Source organism: Tachypleus tridentatus, chromosome 3 (assembly GCF_004210375.1).
Source record: "Tachypleus tridentatus isolate NWPU-2018 chromosome 3, ASM421037v1, whole genome shotgun sequence".
Lineage (NCBI taxonomy): Eukaryota > Metazoa > Arthropoda > Merostomata > Xiphosura > Limulidae > Tachypleus > Tachypleus tridentatus.
Window position 1 is genome coordinate 62,561,587 of NC_134827.1, and position 18,655 is coordinate 62,580,241.

Here is an 18,655-nt window from a genome sequence, read left to right on the forward strand (position 1 = left end):
AAGCCTCAAAGCTGTGCTGCTCCATAACGAGAATAAGTATCCGTCTCTCACCAATCACCACTTCAGTTTAGTTCTAGCTGCCTAAGTGAACACACAGACCTGTCTGATTTTATCAAAGATGACATCAAGAAGTTGCAAGCATTCTCCAGATGCATTCTGTTATGAATGTGGCCAATTTATCAAGACAAGAACGACAAAGTACTCTGTGACAACATCTGCTAAAATGTGTGAAGCCTACAAAACATATTTAGGCATGCCTTGTATCCGGTCTGTGTGAGGCAACTGGAATTGCCTGTAACCCGCACGAGTGGAGCCTCTTCACTGATAGCTCATCCAGAAGCCTCAAAGCTGTGCTGCTCCATAACGAGAATAAGTATCCGTCTCTTCTCCTGGCTCATTCGGTGCACCTCAAAGAGGAATACATCAGTGTCAAGACCTTGCTAGAAGCCTTGAAGTATAAGTGTGGCTGGAAGGTTATTGGATACTTCAAAATGGTGGCATTCCTTATGGGCCTCCAAGGAAGCTTTGCCAAGTTTCCCTGTTATCTTTGCCTTTGAGACAGCAGGGACATCGCAACGCACTACAACAGGAAGCACTGGCCACAGCGGACCGAGTTCTCTGTGAGGAGGCACAATGTCAAGTGTGAGCCACTAGTGGACCTCCAGAAGGTGTTGTTTCCATCATTGAACATAAAATTGGGTCTTATGAAACAATTTGTTCACAGTTCTTGATAAGGAGTCTGCAGCTTTCAAATACCTTCGAGACTTCTTTCCTAAGCTGTCTGAGGCAAAGATCAAAGCTGGTGTCTTCGTTGAATTACAAATAATGAAGATCCTGGAGTCCACAGAATTCCCCAAGAAGCTCAGTTGGAAGGAAAATAAAGGTTGGGGCAGCTTTTTCGCAGTGGTTTGGGGCTTCTTGGACAATCACAAAGCTGTAAATTATGTGGAACTGGTTTAGGTTCTGGTGAAGAACTATGGAAAAATGGGCTGCAGGATGCCCCTGAAAGTCCATATCCTTGACGCTCATCTTGATAAATTCAAGGAGAACATGAGAGCATACTCAGAGGAGTAAGGCGAGCACTTCCACCAAGATATACTGGACTTTGAACGCCGCTACCAAGAAACGTGTAACGAAAACGTGATGGGAGACTATATTTGGAGGCTGATACGTGAAAGTGATTTACATTACAGTCGCAAATCTCGAAAACTACTCACTTCTTGACATTTTTTGTAACTTTATATATAAATACATGTAAATCTTGATTCATATGTTGTTTTATTCAGACCTTATGTAAATGCAAATGTGCAAATTTGCCCGTTTTTACATAGAAAATATGTTGATTTCTAAACTTCATTATCCAGGTAACAAAAGCAAAGTTACAGAATAATGGCCATTTTCTGTACTTTTACAACATAAGCAATTAAGAAATAACACATACTATCCAGAAACAAAATTTGTGTTACACAGTGTAAATGCGGGCGTTTTGGAATAAAACTCTTATTTTATTTATACAAGTTTCAGTTGTTGGACCTTTAACAGATGTACGTAAATCATTATTTATTTAATAAAGAAAACAAACAACTTTATAAAATGTTTTTTTTAATTATTTTTACCCCACTCACGTCTTTATCGAGGGTTGTTGTTTTTTGTTATTTTGAATTAAGCACAAAGCTGCACAATGGGCTATCTGCGCTCTACCCACCACGGGTATCGAAACCCGGTTTTTAGCGTTGTATGGATTAATGTTTGTAAGCCCGCAGACATACCGCAAAGCCACTGGGGGCTTTATTGAGGGTCCATGAATGTCTGTTTGTTCGTTTGTTTGTTTTTTGAATTTCGCACAAAGCTACTCGAGGGCTATCTGTGCTAGCCGTCCCTAATTTAGCAGTGTAAGACTAGAGGGAAGGCAGCTAGTCATCACCACCCACCGCCAACTCTTGGGCTATTTTTTTATCAACGAATAGTGGGATTGACCGTCACATTATAATGCCCCCACGGCTGAAGAGGCGAGTATGTTTGACGCGACGGGCATGCGAACCCGCAACCCTCGGATTACGAGTCGCACGCCTTAACACGCTTGGCCATGCCGGGCCATATGAATGTCACAGGTTATCAATCTGATTTTAAGTAACAGTAACCGTTAATTGGTTTAAACGATGTTAAGTTTGTTTTTGAAATTTGAGCAAAGCTACACGAGGGATATCTGCGCTAGGGAAGGCAGTTAGTCATCACCACCCACCGCAAACTGTTGGACTACTCTTTTACCAACGAATAGTGGGATTGCCCATAACATTATAACGCCCCCACGGTTGAAAGGGCGAGCATGTTTTGTGCGTTTTGTCATGTCTCCCTCAATAAAAAGATAATACAAAAAATTCTGTTTATTTTTTAATTCTCATGAAGAAAAACCTAATTCGATTGAAACAACACATTTATGAAAAGCTCATAAAATGTTTCCTTTCACTTATTTTTGCTGACTATGTGGGCCAGCGCCCCAGGGAAGTATTTTTCGCTTTATTAACGAGCTCAATAATTTAAGACGTATGATGACCTGAGCCTTAGGAAACAACATGTAGATAAGGCTAATTGGAATTGGCAGAAACGCCACCTTATGGATTGATGTTTGCGTTAATAGTTACTGATTCATAACTCGTTGAAAAACGAACTAGAAAGAGTGAACACTTTCTTAAAACAAAATATTCTGGGAAATACTTCACGGTAAAAGCGTTCGAATAGAGCTATTTATTCATACGAAAATAATTGCATCAACCTGACTCAAAGTACACAGCTCAAATGTTTCATAATTTATACCGACAAACCCTGATGTTTTTTACGCTAAAAGTGGTATCATTTACTGAAAAAAAAAAACATGTTTCTTGGAACTACATATAAAAATTACATCAATAAAGATATAACCAAACCCTCACGTACAGGCATAGTGAAAACTGTGTTTCTTGGTGTGAGTATTTTAAAATAAAATTGTGTTCTGTGATAAAGAAATGACTGTCACACATATAACAGTTATTCTTCTAATTGTCTGAATCTTGAATATTCAAAGTATGAAATGTTTCATGTATTTTTGTTTGTGGTGCCATTCAACAGCTGGTGCAGGAATTTTAGTCACATACATAGATACTGACATACATGCTACGTCCATTATAGTAAGAAAGTAGTTGTACGTGGTGAAATAAATACGATGTTAAGTCTTAACAAGCATTATTTAAAACATTAAAGTTTAATTCCAGTTCTGATGAAAGAACTGTGTTAAATGAAACACCAGTCTTGTGAGGAAACAGAAGATATTCATAATTCACAACAAAAAATCTAACTCCGCCGAACCAAAAGACGTGACCAAGGCACATGTGGGAAAGTACAAAACGTGCCCCTGGGTGATAGAAGAGATAAGTAAAGAATAACACATCCCCCATACAGGTAATGTAATTCAACAAAATATGGACATTCAAGTCCACAACGTTCCACCTCAAAATCACCCTTTACTACCCACAAATAGCAGTTGGAAGTCGACTGCTATCAGAAGAAAGAAAAATAGATGAAAGAAAAACAAAGTTCTACTATAAGGGTGAAAAAATCACCTCCTAAAGTTGGTGTTCCAGCCCCCATTATCTTAGTAAACTCTCAAAGTAATCAGGTTAACAGCAGACCAAAAAAATCACACCACAAACATCCTTACTGTAACTACCTATTTTCAATTGTTTTTGTCTTTTATAAGAGCTAATGTATTCATACGTCACGATGATGTTAATAAATATAAAATAGTGCCATTACGTTTTCTTATTAAAACACTGATTTTGAAGATCATTAAAAGCTCAAAGCATAATATATTTAATTATTTCTTGATAAATTTGTTACGAAATATCTTAATGAATATGAAAAACGAACATAAACTAAATTTATTAATATTTGTTTTACTCAGTAGGACCCGGCATGACAAAGCGTGTTAAGGCGTTCGACTCGTAATCCGAGGGTCGCGGGTTCGAATCCTGGTCGCACCAAACATACTCGCCCTTTCAGCCGTGGGAGCGTTATAATGTGACGGTGAATCCCACTATTCGTTGGTAAAAGAGTAGCCCAAGAGTTAGCGGTGGGTGGTGATGACTAGCTGCCTTCCCTCTAGTCTTACACTGCTAAATTAGGGACGGCTAGCGCGAAATAAAAAAACAACAACAAATAAAACTGAAAGAGTGTTGTCGATTTGCTACCATTATGGTATGAAGAGACCTACAATGAATGAAGCGAGTTCTACAGGACCCTTGCAAGATTCGTAACATACCAGTCGAGCATTAAAGCACGTTAACTGTTGTAAAGAGATCTAATAGTCCTTGTGAGCTAATTTCATTTATTTTGTTGCAATTTTCCAATGTTATTTACTGCCGGAACGTGGTGTCTTACCATGACGTAGGCAGAGCTACTTCCCATTAACTGTGGGTGTGCTTTCGGGAAGACATTGTTTGGCCAATTTCAAATTAGGTTCTAAACTCAGTAATAATTAGCCACACAAAATAAATTCAGCAACGTAAGTTCTGAGACACTTACACATCTCAGACACGTTGACTCTGAACCTAGAACATTAGAACCTTAAAGTGTACAATTATTTCTGACATGTTGCTCAAAATGGTAAACTCTGAACCTGGAACATTAGAACCCTAAGGCGTATAACTATGTTAAACATGTTGCACGATATGATGACTCTGAACCTAGTGCAACAAAACCATATTGTAAGAAAAAAAAAGAAAACATTTAGTTGTATAGTTATATACAATTTAAACTTAAACCACATTTTAAAAATCCTGTTTCTGATTGGTCCAGATGACTATGATTCAAGCTAACAAATGAGCTTCGGAACAAAACAACTTCAGTATGAACTACCTGTCGCTCACAGTTTGGACAATTATTTGTTCGAAACGTTAATAAATAGGTTTCGTCCCACGAGGTTAATTCCATTCAATCTTTCACTCTTCTCAAACTGACAGGTAGAATCCAATAAAATCTCTCAGTGTAGCATTAGGACTTACGACGTGACATTTAAACACTGTGAGTGTGGTAGGAAACACACACGTAGTTGTTCAAGGGTGAATACGTGAAAGGTTTGGATCAGCAGTTATTTTGAAAATTTATTTCAAACTACGGCTGATGACTAATTACAGTCACCAAAGTTACAGGTGACGACCGAACATTTTAAAGTCACGTATCTTCATTGCCGCCATGTTTTACGCTACAAACATAACAGGTGTTGTAATGGCTCAGATGCAAAAATAATCCCGAGATGCATACCGGTTCTTGTTAGCCTGATACCCGTTGACGTCAATTAGCGGTCTCAACGACCGCAGTAGCTTCTAGTGATCACCACTAGAGGGCGCGCAATGATTTCTTATCGAGCGTATCAGAGTGGGAGGGGTGCTGTTGCTACAGCAACAGACAAAAACCGCTGCGGATTAAGCCCGTTAGTTTCCCGTGAAGAAGCAATACGCACGATCGGCACATATCGGAACGGTTCGTGAGCATTACACGAACACCACCTTGAAACACACGTCGTATGACGAAAATCCATTGAAGCCATGGCTTTGAAGTGAAAGCTTGGAAATAAGAAAAGAAGATAGCCGTTCCTACAACTGGCGTTTCATTTATTGTTTTCAGGTTATACTGTTCCGATCCATGAAGGAGAGACACGGTTGTTAAGTTTTATTGTTTTCAGGTTATACTGTTCCGATCCATGAAGGAGAGACACGGTTGTTAAGTGACAGAAAGGTGAGATTCAGTTTTTAGCTCTATAAACACATGACTCAGTTGTTCCGTAATAAAAAGGTAAGACGCTGATGTTCAGCAATATAAAGGTAAGATTCAATTAGGTGTTATTAAAAAACTAGTTTCAAGGTGACTCCTGTCCCAAAAAGTATGTGGTTCCACTCAGCTGGAAAATGTGGCAATCAATTGTGTGCTATTAACAAGTCAGTTTCTGTATTACGCCTAACACAGAAAGTGTCTGTCACTCTTTTTACAGTAAGTATCAACTCAAAATATACACGTGATTGTAAAAAAAAAACCTGGTCTGCGCAAATATATAAAATATAACTGAACTACAGTAAACTATTCGTAAACTATAATTTTTAATTAACTACATGACTTTTTTCACAATTTTTTGTCAAGACGTAAAGATAAATTACGTCGCAAACCGTCAGGTTTAGAAATATCATTATTCTTAGATTTGCAAATTATTGATGAAAGATGACGGATTATTGAAATTATAACAAAATTTGGTTGATGTAACGTAGAATAATACCAGTGTTATTCTTTTTGAGGTATTTCCAATTACCACACATTAACTTAGGTAAATTCGATTGGTTTGGTTTATTTTGAATTTCGCGCAAAGCTACACGAGGGCTATCTGCGCTAGCCGTCCATAATTTTGCAGTGTAAGACTAGAGGGAAGGCAGCTAGTCATCACCACCCACCGCCAACTCTTGGGCTACTCTTTTACCAACGAACAGTGGGATTGACCGTAACATTATAACGTCCACACGGCTGAAAGAGCGAGCATGTTTGGTGCGAGCGGGATTCGAACCCGCGACCCTCAGATTACGAGTCGCACGCCTTAATACACTTGGCCATGCTGGGCCTCCTACTTTGTTTACTTGCCTCGCTGTTCAAAGCGGTGTTGAATCGTCAAATTCGGGGAAACTTGTCTTCCGAAACTGGATTAGCAAATGAAGGGCTATTGAAGCCTGTGTGCTATTTTTTCTCCACTGAAATTTACAATTTATCGAATAAACTGAATTAACAGACTGTCTTGACGCAGGATTTCAAGACTTCTAACTAAAACATGTTTGTAACTGTCACTCATTCTTTTTGGTTTTTTTTTAAGTGTAAAAACGATTTAAACATGGCAGTGACCGGCGGCACTCATTTCTACAAAATTTTGCTATATTATTATTATTTTATTTTTTATTTTACAATAAGTAGTAGTGGTTTCCAACACCAGGTGTAGTGGCAACCTTTTCTCAACTCTAAGTAATTTCCTGCTTTCACATTTCATTTCCGCTCAGCTATTTCATTCTCGCCTTCTACAATTTTCTATTAAAGTACGTTTTGAACTTTATTCGTGTATGATTCCTGAAATCCGAAGGTGAGAGCATCTTACTGTTTCCTGCTACACATGTAGTGTGGTACAGAAAGTCTTGCTGCTTCCTGCTACACATGTAATGTGGTAATAGACAATATTGCTGCTTTCTGCTACACGTGTAATGTGATAAGAACATCTTGCTGCTTCTTGCTACATGTGTAGTGTGGTATAGAACGTCTTGCTGCTTTCTGCTACACGTGTAATGTGATATGAACATCTTGCTGCTTCCTGCTACACGTGTAGGGTGGTATAGAACGTCTTGCTGCTTTCTGTTACACGTGTAGTGTGGTATAGAACATCTTGCTGCTTTCTGCTACACGTGTAGTGTGGTATAGAACATCTTGCTGCTTCCTGCTACAAGTGTAGGGTGGTATAGACAATATTACTGCTTTCTGCTACACGTGTAATGTGATATGAACCTTTTGCTGCTTCCTGCTACACGTGTAGGGTGGTATAGACAATATTGCTGCTTCCTGCTACACGTGTAATGTGGTATAGACAATATTACTGCTTCCTGCTACACGTGTAGTGTGATATAGACAATATTGCTGTTTCCTGCCACTCGTGTAGTGTGGTATAGACAATATTGCTGTTTCCTGCTACACGTGTAGGGTGGTATAGACAATATTGCTGCTTCCTGCCACACGTGTAGTGTGGTATAGAACATATTGCTGTTTCCTGCTACACGTGTAATGTGATATAGAACATATTGCTGTTTTCTGCTCCAAGTGTAATGTGATATAGAACATCTTTCTGTTTCCTGCTACACGTGTAGGTTGGTATAGACAATATTTCTGCTTCCTGCTACACGTGTAGTGTGGTAATATATAATATTGCTGTTTTCTGCTACACGTTTAGAGTTGTATAGACAATATTGCTGCTTCCTGCTACACGTGTAGTGTGGTATAGAACATCTTGCTGTTTCCTGCTACACGTGTAGGGTGGTATAGAACATCTTGTTGTTTCCTGCTACACGTGTAGGGTGGTATAGACAGTATTGCTGTTTCCTGCTACACGTGTAGTGTAATATAAAACATCTTGCTGTTTCCTGCTACACTTGTATGGTGGTATAGACAATATTGTTGCTTCATGCTGCACGTGTAGTGTGATATGAACAGCTTGCTGCTTCCTGCTACACGTGTAGTGTGGTGATAGATGATATTGCTGCTTTCTGCTACACGTATAGTGTGACACAGAACATCTTGCTGCTTCCTGCTACACGTGTAGTGTGGTATAGAACATCTTACTGCTTCCTGCTTCACGTGCAGCATGACACAGAACATCTTGTTGCTTCTTCACTATTAGGGAAACTTTTTCCTCAGGGCACTTTTAATACAAATTTGTATTTTGTTTGCATTTGATTAACATGGTGAAACAGTTTCATATATTGTGAATTATGTTTCATATAGTGATCTGTACACTAACAAACAATCTTATTACTTTACATCTGTCTTTTACTTGGTAAAACAGTTTGGTTCTTTATATCAAATCATATAACTTTATCATTATTTTTTTGCCTACCACAGTACCACCTATCGGAGAAATCATGAAATAAAATTGTGCTTCTGATAACAACATCGATTTCTGAAATTGAAAGAACTACTAAAACAAGCAATTACTTTGTAATACATCGATGTGTACCTTGACTTTCACCTTGGATCACATATTTGTTATTAAATATTATCCGGGGAACAGTTCGAATCAGATCCACTTGAACTCATCACCCATGTTTAGCTTCCGGGGAATATTTTATGGTGTGGAAGGATTCGAATCCGCCTTGCCAACTCAAAAATTTACCCTGCACCCCAAATACTATATCATCAAATTTCGTAGGTGTTTTTGCTCTCCATGCTACCCGTGTAGAATTATTATAAAATGTCGTTGTAAAAGACAATAACACGATATATAAGTGTCACTAACTCTAGCGGAGAGGCAGCTAATTAGCAGCACTTAACCTCAACTCTTGGATTAAACTAGTTTGACAGATGTATTTTTTACAGCGTACCAACGACCCGAAAGTACAAGACGTAAATATGATACTCTTTCCCGCACTGGCGGGTCTCGGACCATGGATCCAGGATCTCACAGACCGTGCACGTTAACTACCAATCCACGACTGCCCTCTTACCAACGACTCTGATGAATGAGCTTGTTTAGTTTCTCTTAGGGCGACGCCTACATTTAGAACTTGTAATTACAGTATAGTTTGAAATTTTTCTTGTCAAAAAAAAATCAAAACAAACCGCGATCTGTATTCTGAGTTATTATCCACGGCGCAAAAATACACGCAAAAAAAACTACCACTCGGCCTATGTTCACACTGACGAATATTCTTATAATTTTTGAGAAAATGATTGAAGCTGTAATTTTGATATTACGTTCAACGAGAGTTCCAGGTTTTTTTGTCCTTTAACCCTAAAAAAATTGGCCTGGCATGGCCAAGCGCGTAAGACGTGCGACTCGTAATCCGAGGGTCACGGGTTCGCGCCCGCGTCACGCCAAACATGCTTGCCCTCCCAGCCGTGGGGGCGTTATAATGTTACGGTCAATCCCACTATTCGTTGGTAAAAGAGTAGCCCAAGAGTTGGCGGTGGGTGGTGATGACTAGCTGCCTTCCCTCTAGTCTTACACTGCTAAATTAGGGACGGCTAGCACAGATAGCCCTCGAGTAGCTTTGTGCGAAATTCCAAAAACAAACAACAACAATTAACTCTAAAACGACCGCCATTATCAACTGATGTTGCTACCCGCAACATTGCTTCTGTTCAAGGGTTAACGGTAGAGAAACCAAGCTATTCATTCTACACGAACTCCTATGAATAATCTATAATAGCTATGAATGATATAATTCCGCTGTCAGCGCAAACAATCAACAAGCTCGAGTCATTACGAACTTGCGTGATACTTTATATTTTAAAAGTCTGCAGTTAGGAAAATATATTTAATGCACTGCATGAAAGGTACACGGTAACAAATTAACGCATTTTATACAACGCAGGATAACAATACACGATATCCAAATTAGCCGTTAAGAATAGTTTGGGTTACTTACGTTTGTGTCACAATAACTCGCTTGTTTGTGTCGATTATATACGCAAAGTATCACAAGGGCTGTGTTCTCTAGACGTCCTGAATTTTGAAGTGACAAGCTAAAGACAACTAGTTCACAGCACCCACCGCCCTGTCTTGGGCTGCTCTAATCCAATAGTGGGATTTGTCTGCAACTGTTTTAACGCATTCATGGCGATAAAGTGCGGACAGCGATTTCTGCAAGAACGAGACTCAATCATAATTTTAGCATTTTAACAAAATTGAAAAGAAAACTTTCATGGTAGAACACTACTGAGTCAACGCTCTAAGTTAATAAAAATAAAAGAAGACAAAATGTATTATGAAACGCATGGAAACTCGTTATTAACGCTTAGCTAATTTGGTAAGCCTAATGGCTGACTTTAGGCTTAGAAAAAATTAGCCTAATTAGGCTTAGAAAAATTAGTAGAATATTCAAAGAAATTATGAGAAGGTAGTAATTACATTTGTTAAATTCTTACAAAACACACATTTCAACCACTTAACCATTTTCATATAACCCGATGGTAGTGAGATGTGTGGTGTTTAAAGAAATGCTGGTAAAAAATAAAATCAAAATGCGTAAAAAAATTAAAATTCCGACAATCTGTGCAATAATACGATAGGTAGAATGTAACAAATGGTTTTGCAAGTACTGGAAGTTTTGCTTGGTTTTGTTTTTGTAAGAATATTCGAGCAAAGTTACACAAGAGCTATGTGCGCATGGCTGTATCTAACCTTGAAAAGACTAGTGGTTAGACATCTCAGCTAGCCATCATCACAAATCGCCATTTCTTGGTCTGTTTTTATGCAGTGGCGTAGCTAGGGAGGGGGGGGGGACAAGGGTAAATCTGTCCCCGGGCACAGCATCGGGAGTGGGGGACGCCGAATTGATGTTACATAATTAGGAATTATGGATTACATTTTGTCACGAGGGGGCGCAAAAACTTACTTTGTCCCCAGGCACTGAAAACCCTAGCTACGCCTCTGTTCTTATGTGGATGAATAGTGGAAAGCTAAGATATACAATTTTTATGTTGTTTATATCTCCTTCATTTTCGTCTGTTTTGACGCCACGAAATAATTTTGTTACACAACTTCAGCCAATAATTTTTATATCTTAGGTATATTTTCTAAATTTTGCATTTATGGTAAAGGTACTAATACTACACGCCATCTTTAGTAAATTTGAAATAGTTATCAATCGTAGGACAGCGAGTCAGTAACACCCTACCATTCATGCCAATGGACTGACTGCCACTCTTATAATTCACCCACAGCTTTAGGCTGTGACGTGTCATATTTCATTTATTTTTCCTACTTAAAAATTGTTGTTATAGAATATGGATAATGTATTTTTCAGTGACACTATTAACATGTTTATTGCATTAAATATAGGTATTGCTTACTGTTTTTTTCTTGTTTTAATAGCACCTGCTAACCTATGAACGGAACGAATAATGTAATGTAAAAATAGTAGGACTTCAAAACCCTGTTGGTAACCACTGTATTCATTATGGGTCCTCAACAACTCATGAAAGACCTACGGCCTTGCGTCTAGTAATACGTCCAGTTTCCCACGAGTTCCACATGTCCTCCTTCTGTTTTTTGTGTGAGCTTCCCATACTGAGCCATCAGCCTTGGGGCACGTGGCCAGCAAGTTCTTCTGAGAACAGTGACGAAGAATTCGCAGACGAACTGGAATTAGATTTCCCTATACCACTGGCTGGAAGGCTTGAAGAGCTCGTTTCTAGAGGCAATGTGTTCCACGAGGAATGCTTAGCGTGCGACTCTTGTGGTGTCCGTCTGGCCGATTTCAGTTTCTGCGAAGCCAAAAGGTTTCACAACAGGATTTATTGTCAGTTACACTATGCTGATGTTGCCGGCCTTGCTAGAGGAGAGGAGTTCGTAAAGAAACTGAGGCGCTTCAAGAAGCAGAGCCACGGCTGCGCTGAAGCTAGACGGAAGAGCTCCACAACTCTCATATTTCCCGTCCCTGCGCAAGCATGTCCTGGCAGTCCGTGCACGTATCATCCCAACTTCATCAGAGCCACGCCTGGCTATTGGATAGAATGCAGCGGAGATGAAATTTCAGACTTGGGGAATTTGTCTCCAACCCCAGAGGAAGAAGACGACGAGAGCGAAACATTCTGTAAAGGAAGGCAGCAATGTGTCAGCCCCATGGAAAATGAGTTTCAGTTGACCTTAACCGAAAAGGAAACGTACGAAAAACACTTCTATGTGACGGAACATTGGAACTACTTCACCAACGACGAAGACCTGGGACCAGTGGTCTTAAGTTTTAAACAGGAGAACATCACCAACAGAGACCAATTCAGGTGAGTGTACTTCAAGATTATAACCAATTGTGTTAAGCCTTACAGTCTACGTGATTTGTATTGTGTGTGTGTGTGTGTTTTCTTATAGTTATCTGCTGAGCCCACCGAGGAGAATCGAACCCTAAATTTGGCGTTGTAAACCCGTAGACTTACCGCTGGACTAGAGGGGGCCGTGATTCGTATTATTAAAGGCTAACGACAGAGAGAGAGAGAGAGAGTCGATTTTTAAAATGCACGCGTTTTATTTTATAACTGTATAAAAACGGAGAAACATATTCATTTAAAGAATTTAGTTGTGTCTATGTTCCAGTTCCGGCCCGGCATGGTCAGGTGGGTTAAGACGTGCGACTCGTAACCTGAGGTTTGCGGGTTCGAATCCCCATCACACCAAACATGCTAACCCTTTCAGCTGTGGGAGAATTATAAAGTGACAGTCAATCCCACTATTAGTTGATAAAAGAGTAGCCCAAGAGTTGGCGGTGGGTGGTGATGACTAGCTGCCTTTCCCCTAGTCTTACACAGCTAAATTATGGATGGCTAGCGCAGATAGCCCTCGTGTAGCCTTGCGCAAAATTCAAAACAAACCAAACCCATACCAGCCATCTTTGGAATACATCTTTACTTCAAGTGGGTTTCTCGTTATTACGAATCTTGTTTGAAATAGACAAAGAATATTGTTCTTACGAATATCTTTAACAAACTACTTAATACCTGAAATCGGTGTCCTCTGACTTTATACCTGAACAGGATTCCTTGTTACAAAGGTTTTGTGGTAAACGACGTAACAGCAGTTACGTCCACCAAATGATTATTTATTTTCAATTTATTTTATCTTTTTTTGACTTTTAAATCACGTCCACACGAATTTTAGAAGGAAGATTCTTCTTTTCTTTGTACAAAGTTACATAACGGGACTCGAATCCCGGATTTTAGAGTTATAGGTTCATAAGCATATTACTGAACCAATAAGGGGGTTGGGACGTTATCTCACTACTGACGAATACCGCACAACCCCTGAAAGCCAGTCAACAAATACTCAAAAAAAAGGATTGTAAATATAGATAATATACTGATAACATTATTACATCCTACCTGCAAAGATTTGTGTTTTGTTTTGTTTTTGAATTTCGCACAAAGCTACACGAGGGCTATCTGCGCTAGCCGTCCCTAATTTAGCAGTGTAAGACTAAAGGGAAGGCAGCTAGTCATCACTACCCACCGCCACATCTTGGGCTACTCTTTTACCAACGAATAGTGGGATTGACCGTCACATTATAACGCCCCCACAGCTGAAAGGACGAGCATGTTTGGCGCGACGGGACCCTCAGATTACGAGTCGAACGTCTTAACCCCCCTGGCCATGCCGGGCCGTAAAGATTTGTGATCTGCTCACATTACAACATAGCAAGTTCTCACACTAGTTTAGAAACGTAGCTTTGTTATGTTCTACAAGGGCGTTAAAACTCCCACACATTATTTGTGGTTCAGATGTCAGTTCTTTCTTATATTATTCGAGAACATAATGCACTGGAACCTTAACGTAATGAATTAAAAACAGCATGATGCAGTTTTGGTTTTGTTTGTTTTGAAATTCGCGCACAGATACACGAGAGTTATATGGGCTAGCCGTCCTTAATTTAGCACTGAAAGCAGCTAGTCATCACCACCCACCGTCAACTCTTGGGTTACTCTTTTTACCAACGCATAGTAGGATTGACCGTCACGTTATAACGTCGTCACGGTTGATTGGTTGGTTGTTTTGGCGTTTTATGGCACAAATAAACAAGGCTATCTGGGCCAAACATCCGGTAAAAAGTTAAAAGTAAAATTAGTGAAATTCATAAAAGTAACTTAAAGTAAAACAAGGTTTAATTTTTGAATTAAAAACACAAATAGAGTGAAATCCAATGTTTACATCTAGTTTACAGCAGTAAGAGAAAAACTACAGTGATACAAGTTGTAAAGGACTTTCTCTAGCAAAATGATAATGATCATAACCCGCCAGGAAGATTAACAGGTAAGTTCAAGAACCACCGTCAGTCACCTGAAGTTGCCCTTTCCAACTACGGCCATTTTCCAATTCAAATCGAACTAGATGGACTTTTATTTCTAAAAGGGAATCACATTAAAAGGTGTAATGTATAAATTAAACTTATATGGCATTAAAAAGGTTAAGAGCCTTTAAAAAACTAAAAACATTTCCAAGGTGGACAGTTTCACTATCACCAATAACACTGTCTAACGCTGTGGACAAACCTTGGGACAAAACATGTTTAAAATGGTGCTGTCGTTATGACCCTCAACGACGGCAAGAAAGTAAAATGTGGCTCATTGTGACCTTGGTGTTACACAGACTACACATTGGTGTATCAGTTCCAGATAAAAGAAAACGATGAGTTAAAAAACTGTGACCAATGTGTAGTCTAGTTAGAACAACTTCCTCTTTCCGATCCTTATGAAAGCAAGATGGACAAAATCCAATATAATGTTTTATTTGGAAAAGCTTGTTTTCACGTTGCTCATTCCAAGTCGACTGCCAGCTGGCACAGAGATGAGTCTTGAATACAGGACCATAGTCTATGTATGGAACAGGCACAGCAGTAATAGTGCCAGAGCAAATAGATTTAGCTGTGGTGTCGGCGAGCTCTTTCCAGCGAATACCAACGTGGCTCGGTATCCAGGAAAACTGGATATAAGTAGATGTTAAAGGGAAATTGGCCAGTCAGTTTTGAATATCGGCATGAACAGGGTGTGAACTAACGTGAAGCAATTCCAGGGCCAGTAGAGAACTAAGGAAGTCAGTATAAATAGTGCAGTTTGAGTACTGCTTAGCTTCTATGTGATCCAGGGCAAGAGATATGGCGTACAGTACAGCAGTGAACACAGAAGCTGTAGAGGGAATTCTGCACACAACCACAACAAACCATGGCAGAGCCCACACAGTCACCTGATTTTGAACCATCTATATAAATAGGAGTGGAAGTATGGTTCCAAAGACGTTCAGCAAATAACAGACGGGGGTGTCTGCTTTTCTCAGATGACTTAAAGACAGGTCAAATTTGAGGACTGTAAAAAGCCATGGTGGAATGGGCTGACCAGTGGATACAGCAATGTTATCCCAGGACAGACCCAATTCATCCAACTGTGCCTCGATAAACAGGCCAAAAGGAACAATAGCAGATCGTCTGTTCTGAAAAAGTATGGCCCACCGAGGAAAGAAAACACAACCCCAGGTGGGATGGTTTGGTAAGGAATGAAGTTTAAAAGCATGTAATAAAGACAGTTGCAAACAGCAGAGGTGCAAAGAAGGTTCATAAAACTCTATGTATAAGCTCTGAACTGGGGAAGTGCAGAAAGCCCCAGTGCAGAGCCGAAGTCCTTGATCTTTAAGTCCAGCATCTTTAAAGCCAATGGTCTGGTACAGCCACAGACCAGTGATCCACAGTCGAGTTTTGACTGAATAACAGCACGATATATCTTTAGCATAGAACATCGATCCACGTCCGAAGTGGTGGAAGAGAGAACACGGAGGATGTTCAGTGCTCTTTTACATTTGACCCGTAGCTGATTGATATGTGGTATAAAGGCCAGCGTAGGTCAAAGATAAGCTCCAAGAACTTTGTCACAGGGACCACAGGCAGCACATCTTCACCGATATGGAGTTCAGGATCAGGGTGAATACCCCGTTGGCGGCAAAAGTGCATGCAAACGGTTTTAGAGAGAGAGAAGTTAAAACTGTTTGCTGTGTTCACTTCAGTAAACGATTGAGGGCTGTCTGTAGCTGCTGCTCAATATACCTCATGTTCGACGACTGACATGAGATGTGAAAGTTGTCGACATAAAGCCCATTTACAACAGTGAAAGGGAGTTGTTCAATGATGGCATTAATCTTTATACTGAAAAGTGTGACATTCAGAACACAGCCCTGAGGAACTCCAAGTTCCTGTAGTAAAGAACGGGAAAGTGTCGAACCCACACGAACTTGGAATTTCCTGTCCATTAAAAATGTTTAATAAAAATGGGCAAATGGGCACGTAACCCATATAAATGGAGATCTCACAAAATTCTATACCCCCATGTTGTATCATAAGCCTTCTTAATGCCAAGATAAAAGATGTTTTTTTTTTTACAAAGGCTTCTCTGATTGATGTTTCAAGTCGAATCAGGTAGTCCATGGTGGAGCGCTGTCGTCGCAACCCACACTGGGTGGGCGAAAGGTGTTTTGAATCGAGGAACCAAACAAGACGAGCATTAACCATCCTCTCTAAGGTCTTACAAAGACAGCTCGTCAAAGTAATTGGACGGTAGTTTGAAGGAATCTTGAGATCCTTCCCAGGCTAAGAAAAAGGAAGGACAATAGCCTAGCGCCAAGCATCTGGAAGAACCTTCTCCTGCCAAAGCTGGTTAAAACCAATCAGAAGAATAGCAAGAGAAGAAGGAGATAGATGGCACAGCATTTATTAGTGTACATCATCAAATCAGACCGATGTACTGCCAGACTGATGAAGGGCAAATTTGAGTTCCACAAGCGTAAAGGGACGATTATAGTCATAGAGATAATCAGCTCGAAAGGAAAGAGGTAATCGCTCTGCCCGAGTCTTGATGGCTAAGAAGGTGGAGGAAGAAACAGAAGTGCTAGATACCTGACAAAAACTTTCACCTAGAGTATCAGTGATGCTCTGGGTATCAGCTACTTCCTGGCCATCAGCTACTTCATGACTTTGGAACTGGTGGTAGAAGATATGCTGGTTTTGGACTTAATCCAATAATCCTTCTGACTTTGAAGTCTTACTTACTGAGCATGTGCATGGGATGCTGGAAAGTGATGCAGTGCAAAAGTATGGGATACCTACAAAAAGTATCCCAGGCCCGATTTTGAGCCTTCCGCGCCATGTGTCAGGCAGGATTCCACCACAGACGAGGATATTGTGAAAACGTGTCGAGGTTTTAGGAATACAATGAGCAGCTGGCTGTACGTATAATACAGTCAGTTACTGCTGCCACACAGTCGTCTATTGATGGCTTACAGACGATGGCAGGATCAAGTTTTCTGAGAGCAGTGAAAGTGGACCAGTCTGCCTGATCCAGCTTCCACCAGGGCACGCGGGTAGGGTGGCATCAACCATGGCCAGTTTCTCTCAAAATTATAGCAAAATAATCACTGCCTCGTGGATCATTGTCAACCCTCCATGAAAAATGGGAGAATAATGAAGGGGAGAAAACCGAGAGATCAATAGCAGTAAAGGACTGACTAGGTGTGTGAAAATAAGTAGAAAAAACAGTATTGAAAAGAGAAAGGTTGTGATCAGAGAGTATACACTCTACAGAGCGACCCCTCCCATCACGGTCAGCACTTTCCTGGAGGGGATAATGTCCATTAAAGCCCTCCAGGATTAAAAAGGGAGACGGCAACTGTTCAACGAGAGCATCAAGGTCTGATTGATCATATGTCTCTCCAGGTGACAGGTAGAGAGAACAAACAGTGATGGTATGACCCAAGGAAAAGTGGATGGCTATGGCCTCCAAGGGTGTGTCGAGTGGCAAAGACAGGGTGGGCACATGCTGATCAACCAACAGTGCCACCTCTCCAAGCGCTTGTCCATCACACAGCCTGTCATTTCTGTATAAAGAAAACTGCCAAAAGGTGACTGTATCAGCAGTTTTCAGAAATGTTTCTTGTAAGAACAAACATACAGGATGGCAGGAAGCAATCGGTGTTTTGATGTCGTCCAGAATAGAAGGTAAATCTCGACTGTTCCATTGTATCAAAGTGGCCATTTTTAATTACGTGTAGGCGAATTGGGTGGAGAGCCCTTCTGTTTACGACCACGTCTTTTTTCTTTACTGTCTTTATTCGAAGGATGTCTATCAACCTCCATGGATCCTGCCCTGGGTCGATTGGGCAAGTCTTTGCTGTTGGAAGGGGATTCTAGTGACTGAAGACGCAAACGAATGTTTTGCATCTTGGGGAGGGAGAAGAAGAGGTATCTGAGGTATCTGTACCTGGAACCAAAGGAAGTGGATCTTGGGATTTGCTGGAATGTATGTTAGGGTCAGAGATAGGTGTTGAAGTTGATTCATCAATTTTTTAACCATGGAGGTAAAA

At 40.2% G+C, this 18,655-nt stretch overlaps 1 protein-coding gene across 3 annotated transcripts in view; it reads left to right on the forward strand.

Annotated features, from left to right (window-relative positions):
• Positions 1 to 18,655, forward strand: part of LOC143246977 (uncharacterized) — a 69,315-nt gene that overhangs the window by 9,227 nt on the left and 41,433 nt on the right. For 2 of the 3 annotated variants that reach the window (XM_076494249.1, XM_076494250.1), the window contains exons 1-2: positions 5,474 to 5,769; positions 11,642 to 12,549. In XM_076494249.1, the coding sequence (XP_076350364.1) occupies positions 11,801 to 12,549 (749 nt within the window). In that variant the 5' untranslated portion in view covers positions 5,474 to 5,769; positions 11,642 to 11,800. Of the gene's footprint in view, positions 1 to 5,473; positions 5,770 to 11,641; positions 12,550 to 18,655 lie in introns of those variants that run through there. The other variant, XM_076494248.1, reaches the window with a different exon arrangement.